The sequence below is a fragment of the Egretta garzetta genome, unplaced genomic scaffold (assembly GCF_000687185.1).
Source record: "Egretta garzetta isolate BGI_Z169 unplaced genomic scaffold, ASM68718v1 scaffold638, whole genome shotgun sequence".
Lineage (NCBI taxonomy): Eukaryota > Metazoa > Chordata > Aves > Pelecaniformes > Ardeidae > Egretta > Egretta garzetta.
In genome coordinates this window covers 314,703-322,941 of record NW_009260676.1, presented here as the reverse complement: position 1 = coordinate 322,941, position 8,239 = coordinate 314,703, and the positions used below count along the sequence as shown (strand labels likewise).

General features: G+C 47.7%; 1 protein-coding gene across 1 annotated transcript in view; it reads right to left on the bottom strand.

Annotated features, from left to right (window-relative positions):
- Nucleotides 1–470: 470 nt before the first annotated feature.
- TNIK (TRAF2 and NCK interacting kinase) overlaps nucleotides 471–8,239 on the bottom strand; it is a 159,386-nt gene continuing 151,617 nt past the window's right edge. The window contains exons 27-32 of the mRNA XM_035901178.1: nucleotides 7,661–7,795; nucleotides 7,298–7,398; nucleotides 5,427–5,576; nucleotides 4,045–4,204; nucleotides 3,286–3,425; nucleotides 471–1,428 (exon numbers count right to left, since the gene is read on the bottom strand). Of these exons, the coding sequence (XP_035757071.1) occupies nucleotides 1,345–1,428; nucleotides 3,286–3,425; nucleotides 4,045–4,204; nucleotides 5,427–5,576; nucleotides 7,298–7,398; nucleotides 7,661–7,795 (770 nt within the window). The 3' untranslated portion in view covers nucleotides 471–1,344. The remainder of the gene's footprint in view (nucleotides 1,429–3,285; nucleotides 3,426–4,044; nucleotides 4,205–5,426; nucleotides 5,577–7,297; nucleotides 7,399–7,660; nucleotides 7,796–8,239) is intronic.

Genomic DNA, 8,239 nt, shown 5'->3' with positions numbered 1-8,239 from the left:
GCGCAAGTGCCCTTGGTGTCAAACCGAAAGGGAAAAAAAAAAAAATAAAAAAAAAAAAATAAAAAATAAACCAAACCAAAAAACAAACCCCAACCAAAACCAGGCAGGTTAAAACCAGCAACACAGACCTTGTTATGCGACACCCCAACACCACAGGCGGCCATGCTTGCAGCTACTGAGAAAGAAAACCCCAGATACGCACCGAAAACTGAAATCAACTCAGCAGAGTTTATAGGGACACGATTCAACCCGAACTAAACACACACACACGGTTCGGCACAGATGTTGTCTTCCACTGTATGTTGGGTAATTGGTAATGTTGAGCGGAGGGGGCGGAAAACGAGTAGAGATTCAGACCCTTGGCCGAAGAAACCACACATATATATATATATATATTTTTTTTTTTAAGCTCTTTACAAGCCCAATCCAGCAATGCAGGGCAGGCAGCTCTCGTTTCGTGGTCCCCGCTCGGGCTGCGTGCGGCCCCGGGGCCCGGCGCCCGTGGCATCCTGGGAGCCGTCTGCGGCCACAAATCCCGTCTCGGGGGCGAGCACGGGGCTCCTCCGACCGCTCCGCCGTCCTCTCCTCCTCTTCTCCCCCATCCCAGCGCCCCCGGGCAAGCCCCGGGGCGGGCAGGCACCTCCGGAGCAACAACAAACGGCCCCTCTGTCCCTACCAAGACACACCATTATGTGAAGATCCATATAGAAATATGGATTGACAGACTTGACAAAAATGGTAGCTGATTTTTATTAGTCTAAGGCTAGTAGTTTAGCCATTTAAAATCCATTTCCCAAAAGAGGGGAAAAAAAACCTATTATTTTTTTCTCTTCTTTAAAAATCCGTTAAGCCGTTGCTGCCAAAAGCAACATGTAAATGTTGGTGAAGGCAAAAGATCTCTAAAATTACCCAGCTATACGGTTATGGCCTTCATCACAAAGATAAAAGGTACATTTATTGTGCTGTCTCTCACCAGATTTAATTGGTAACTTTACAACATACTATATATTTGATGCTAGCAGGCAGACAGAATTAAAAACAGACTTTTTTGACACTGTTTCTTTCCCCGTTCTTACAAAGTAGGGGACAAAGAAAAAGGAAAATAAAAATAAAAATTAAAGGAAAACTCATAACCCACTATAACACAGCGTAATCAGGAGACCTTGGGGGGGTCCAAGCGCGAAAGTCCATCCCTGCCTGCAGCCCCCGCGCCAGGGCTGACGGCGCCGGGGGAGCGGTTTTCCTCGGGGCCCTCCGCATCTGCCTCTACAGTGTTAGTCCATGTGTTTAATGTCCTTTAAATTAGAAATAATGCCATGGCTGCGAGTGCCAAGTGCTCCTCTGTTACCAGTTCATCATGGAGTTTCTGTTGAGGGTCATGAAAAACACTTGGCTGCTTCCTCCGGATCTCACCGATGCAAAAAATACCTGTTTGAAGCAAAAAAACCCACCTTATTAATAATTTTTAGTATTGTAAGAAAAAAATTCTGCTAATTGTCTCAGCGAGCAAGGAGAGCAGGAGCTGCCCCACACCCCCGGCCTAAACCTCCCTCCCTTCTCCAGCTGACGGCAGAGATTTTACACAAACCCATCGCCCGCTTCTCAGTTTTCCGTGGAGCTCAGGGCCGGAGCTAACCCAGGCGAGCCTCAGATCAAGTCCAACCACTTATTTATTAGTAAACACCGTAATAAAACCTCCCTCGCTATCGCTACCAATGACAGCAAGGTTTGGAATGCCTTAAAAATACCAAATTTATCATGTTTTACTGCCACGGCACCATTTATTATGCACTCCTAGACTGCAGTCGGTGGTTTGGATCTTGCCAAAGGTTGGCCGTTTGGGTCAATACTCTGCGTGGGAGTTTGAAATGGTTTTCTTTGGGAAAGTTAATGCCGGTATTTTAGCTGTTTCTCAAAACAAATCTTGGGCAAACTACATTCCTTCAATATGCTCAAAGCACGGAAACGTGTCAGGACTCTCTACGAAGAACACACCTTTCGGTGCTTCTGTCAGGACCCAGCAACACTTGACCCCCATGGAAGTCTTCAAAAATCAGTAAGTTAAAATTTGCAAATATCGAAGGGGACAATCTGAAGCCTTTTTAAAAGCAAAAAATATTCAATCTTGACACAACTTTAATCGTTAACCATTTCTCCAGAAAGAGAAACACCGGTATTTAGTATTTCAGACCCACCAGTGATCCATTGGTTCCAGTATTTTAGAAAGATTGAGGTGGGGTTTTTTCCAGTTTTCTTAGAAAAGGAAAGGAAATCAACAGGAGCGAACCAGAACAACCGTCCTTTAAAAAACCAGCATAAACCCTGCAGAGTCGAGTACTCAAAAGTTAGCAAGAAGCACACGAGGGGGATTTGGGCAACTTAAATTCAGTTTCTTGGGCAGCTTCCCATGGTACACTCAGCTGCGAGGTTAGGATAGGGTTTTTCTGCAGAGCTCCAGCCTAACCCAATGCCGCAGGTAGGACAACACTCAACTAATGAGCAGCTCTTCGATAAACTGATCACGGCCTCAAACCATATTTGTCGCCTGCTATTAACCCTGCTCTGGGGACAGGGCAATCAGTTTCTTCATGTGTTTCGTGCTCGTTACAAAAGAACTCCCTGCTGCATGGTCCTGATTTATCTCGGTGAAACCTTGTGAGATGAGGAAACACCAACAGCGGAAACAAACCTCAGCATTCAACCATCTTCCATGCAAATCTTCCTTTCCCTCCAGCAATTTCTTCTTCCCTCATTCCCTGCACCCCTTGCCCATCAGCAACATCCACAGCAGGAGTCATCTACATGACAGCCGCATTCCCCGTGCCACTCTGGTGCCCCTCCAGAGCAGTATTTATCAATGCTGTCCACAGAAAAAGATGGGGCTCCATGGAGAAAATAGTTTTAAGATCACAGAACTAAAAATGCATCAAAATGTTTCTGCACCGGAGCTCAAATCAGAGCCACTTATGCATCCTTAGTGCGTTTCTCAGCTTTGCAAAGTTTACTTGGCAGCTTCAATAGTTGATGTTCAGATGCAAGACTCAAGAGAAAGTCAAGCCAAGTCAACGCAGATCCCAGCTTGAGGTGGAAGAGATCTTGCAGATCCTCCCATCACGGGCCAAGGTCTGCATCCACTGGTGAGAATTAATTTGGAGTGAGTTTCTGGGCACTGCTTATTAAACAGGACCTTCAGATTAATTACTACCCTCAAGATAAATCAGACCTGAAGTCTAAAGTAGCTGGCTGTAGCTTAAAGCATGGGTAGGAGCTTTGAAGCAGACTTACCTTATCATTTCTTTCACATAGAAACTTTAACCTTTGCGCTCGCTTGTGCATAAATACTCCATCCAAATGTCCCGTCTCCACCGACCGGATTTCAATAGCTTTCTCTCCCCAGCCCATTATTTGATTGGAATGAATGTAGGCTGTCAAAAGGAAGTATTTTGGGAGGTGTTACAATGCGTGATGAGCTAAACATTACGCACCAGGCAGAAAAGCTCTCATCAGCTGCTACTCAAAGCTCACGCAGGTCAGCGGCAGAGCTCTGACTACCAGAGACACAGGCAACCGGGGTGCATGCCCGCAGGGATAATGGCCTCTCCGTAGCACTTTCCATCTGGAAATTGCTGAATAATTTAAACAGAAGAAGTATCGCTTCTTCCGCTTTCTGCAGGTGAGGAGCCGGGCAGTGGCTTGCCTCCACGGATCATGGAGCTGAGCCACGGCAGAGCCAGAAGAGCAACCCAAGTGCTGCCAGCTCCGCACTCAGCCCCTCTTCCACCCAACACAGTATCCCACCAGTGCAACAGCTTATATCACCTTATCTTATCCTTAAGATGAACCAGAGCTCAAATCTTCAAGAAGTCACTTACTCTTACTGCACAGGACCAAACTGTAGAAATTTAGCAATTGCATCTCTTAGCTGTCTGAGAGAAACCTCCTTTGATAAACAACAGCCCAAATGACTCCATCTCTGCATCCTCGACTCCTCAATCTTACTTGTCATTTGTATTTTACGCGGGTGAAGGGGAAGGGTTGACCTACCCACGGAAGTAGGCATTTCTCCCCACTGGAGCACCACATCTTTAGTTATCCGTCCGTAGGTGTTCACATATACGCCTTCATCCTCATAGCACACAAGCATCTCCATCCCTTCTGTTTTGGGCAGGATGACAATGGCGTGAGGAGTAATATTGCCCTGAATCTGCGGTTAAAATAAACCCGAAGAGTCAGAATTACATCAAACAGAGGCAAGGGTAGGGGGAAGGGAGCAGAGCCTTGGAAAAACAAAACCCCAAACCAACCCGAGAACAAAACCCTCCCTCGATTCAACAAACAGGCATTGGCTTTCAGAGATAAGCTTGAAGGGGAATAAACTGTCATGTTTACCCTACCATCAAAGCTGGATAAACAGGCTCAGCAATTATAGAGGGATCACAACATATACGCCCCCAAGACTGACGACTGACACTTGGCTGTAACACAAGTGAGTGCCTGCTGACGGATGAATCCATCTCCCATTCAAATTAAGGCAAAGGAACTCAGAATTTTACAGGTAGCCCTAGGCAGGAAATATTTCCATTATTTTAGCAATCAGCCTCTAGCTCCAAGGGCAGCTACGGTGACTTTCCACCCACATCTGCCCTTCCACAGCCAAGACAACAGAACCGGCCCAAACTGCCCCAGTATTTCTCCTTATGCTCCCTGCCAGCTCTCGCAGCGGAGGCTCTGCTGCCCGGATCAGATTCAGCCGTTCCTGGATTTGATTAGCGACCCAGTTTCTCCTAGACCAGTTTCTCATGCTGCTTGGGCCAACAGCAGGGATGGAGCTTAAATGAGCCAACAAGAAAATCCTCACCTACGGTATTTTTTGTAGCACTGGTTCTCTCCTGAAATAGCTGATGGACCTGAGAGAGGTCCTTGTGGTGAGTCCCTGCTGTCAGGGGGTTTGGGAGTTTTGAGCAGCAGGTTTAGTGAGATTTGGGCTACCCTAATCCTGCAACCCTCGCCTGGACATGAGCACATCTGGGACACCACACAACGGGACAGTGCGCCGGGCGTCCAGCTCTTGGTGGGTCTATGTTGTCCAACAACCAAGAACCAGGTTTCATGCTATCTTGCCCTACAGATTGCTCCGTTACCTTCGCTCCATGCAGCATTACGGACAGACTCCCCTTTCTGTGGGCCATGGCAACCTTAAACCTGACTGCTCAGGCACGAGGACAGAAGTAGTCTGTGCGAATAACGAAGTATGTGATACCTCCGAGGCCTCTTTAAGTGAGTATCAATGAAGATGCCACCAGAGAATGTCATGCCCATGGCAAGATGTCACCTGACTGGTCACCATTTCTGAGCCACCAAGGGCCCATCCAAACCTTACTGGTGACCCGCGTTAGCCACGCAGCAGCACTCCCCCCTGTACTCACGTGAGATGGTATGTAGATATCGTAAGAGTTCCCAGAATCTACATCAATCACATGGAAACCAGTGTGTGATCCAAAGATCACCTTGAGTCTCTGACCCTCTTCTACAGTGAGATCCACGAGCAACGGCTTGTGCTGGAGATCTGAAAAAGACTTTAATAATCCCTTCAGTGAGTATCACAGAAAACCAAAAAATCTCCATAGCAGCAGCCTGATGTGGGTTTGAAATTGTGTTTGTTTGACTGTGTTTCCTACTAAATATGTGATTATTTATACTCCTGTCTCTCTGTTCCTACGTCAGATGCCTCAGAGGGTATTACCCGCTCGCTCCAGCCATCCCAGCAGACACCACCCTTGCCAAGCACAGCTCTTTTCCCCCAGCAGCCCAAGGCCAGCCTGAGGATTTGGTCTTTAAAGGAAGGTGACAGCTCGATTTCACACGAGCATGCGTACAGCCAGCGTGCGGGGAGCCCTGACGCCAGTGCTGCTCAGGGTAACAAGACGAAAGCCTGCAGAGAGCTGTGACCACCCACCTCCCCTCTCGGCAGGGATCATGGCTCCTGTTTGCGCAGCTGAAATGAGTCAGATTAGCAAAGACCTACTTGTCCCTGTTCAATCTAACCTGCTGGATGCAGGCTGGGCCCAGGACAAAGTATCTCTCTGTGGTTTAGGTCCTCAGCAGGAGGGTGAAACACGCCTGGGGAGAGAAAAGGGCTCCTGGCTCTGTGCAAGGACCACTCTGACTCCCGACAGGGACGATGACGAGACGGCCTCAAGTTGTGCCAGGGCAGGTTTAGATGGGACATCAGGAAAATTTTTTTCCCCAAAAGGGTTGTCAAGCACTGGAAGGGGCTGCCCAGGAAAGGGGTCGAGTCCCCATCCCTGGGGGGGGATTTAAAAGCTGGGCAGACGAGGTGCTTAGGGCCAGGGTTTGGGGGTGGGATGGCAGGGTTAGAGGAATGGTTGGACTTATCTTAAAGGGCTTTTCCAACCTCAACAATTCTATAATTCTATGCAAATCAGTGGGTGGTATTTCCCACTGTCCTGACAGACTCCTGCCTACAAGACAAGGAAAGGATGCTCAGCTCTCCCCGACTGGAGAAGCAGCACCAAGAGCCCTAACCAGCACCCTCACCAGTGCCGGTGCAGGCTGGATCCCAGGCCGTTTTGGAGCTGCTGAGCTCTCCGTGTCACTGAGCCCATTTATGCTGGCTTTCGTTCAGAAAAAGCAAATGTGACCCAATACTGAATAAGCCCATTTGTGCTGGAAGGATGCAAAATAAGATTACTCAGCACAAGTGTCTCCAGAAGGCTTTGCCCCTCGTGACTTGTCTCTGCACAGAGCTTAGGATGAAAAGTGCTTTAAAGTACTAAGAACAAAATACCGCTTGGCAGGTTATAGAGGAGAAAGGCCTCACTGAAGGGAACTGAGGTAGGTGAGAAGAGAGAGAAAAAGAGAAAGGGTGGGTCATTCCCCTGGACTTTCTGTCTTGAAACAGAATCCACATTGCAGAAGGGGAGAGGACCTTGCCAAATATAAATGGAAAATAATGCCAGCCCGTTTTCATACTATACGTGAAAAATTAGTCAGAAGTTAAAAAAAACCCCAACCCAACACCACACCCCCATGTCCCCCAAACCCAACTCAATTTTAGTCATGGTCATTTGGTCAGCTTTCTGCACACTTCCCAAGTAAAGCCTGCCAGCATAACCTAATATTAAGGCTTAATTGCTAGCCATAAGCAGAATGTATCCCATCTCCCGTGCCTCCGGGCATCCCGAGGAGCACAGCTACGTGAGCGAGACGCTTTTCCGCTCTGCATGGTACAACAATCTCATGTATTTACAATCACAGAGTGTAAAGATAAACATACCTTAAACGCCATAAACTTGTGATAAGGTTTAGGAGCCCAAGCATAGATCTCTACAGCATTCTTTAAGGCAATCACCAAGAACTTGATTCTTTCATATTTCACTAAAATAAAAATAAAACCAATTTTAAAAACATTCGCTTTCTTTCCAACAAGACTGAACAACTCATCTCCAGGAACAGCTTCTCAGGCTCTCTCTCTATTCGTGCTCATTTGGTAAAGTGCCCAACTAATACAGATGAATACCAAATTTCTTCGTGGCTATGGTCTACCCATACCTTTAAGAGAAACTGTCAGGTCAGATCTAAGACTGAAGAACACAAATGCATCCCTCCAGCCACTTTTCTTTCTGCAGAGGCCACTCACCGACTTTGTAGTGGATGCATCCCTCCAGGTCCCCGACCGTGATCCAGCCCTGCTTCTTCTCCACTTCAGGGTCATTGTGTAAAATCCTGTTTCTCAGCCAGGAGAGATAGTACACACGCAGCTTGTTCTTCTTTCCTGGTGGCAAAGGGAACTTCCCCGTCAGAGCAGCGCACGTGGGCAGGGGAAATCTTGAGATTTCAGGGCTTATTTTTACTCACAAGATGATAAAATTAAAAGTTTGTTTCACAATCAAGTTGAAAATAGTAATTCAGTTGCTGTGGGTTTTTTTTTCTTTTTTCTTGGGGAAAAAAAAAACAGGGAAGCAGAGCCCAGACCTGTGTCTCCTGGCCTGCAGGCGGACACTGGAAGAGCCGGGCTCTCGCCCACCACCGGCTGGAAGCGTTCCTCTTCCTATTGCTCAGTGCTCACGGAGAGGCAGTCGGGCACAGCGGGGCAGTGCCCCCAGCTCTCCTACCACTCAACCACCCTCTCTGCTCCTTTGTACAACATCAATTCCACCCTGGAGCCGAGACACCAGCTCCTTGGTCTGCGGCAGGCGGTACTATTTGGCTCCGCAAT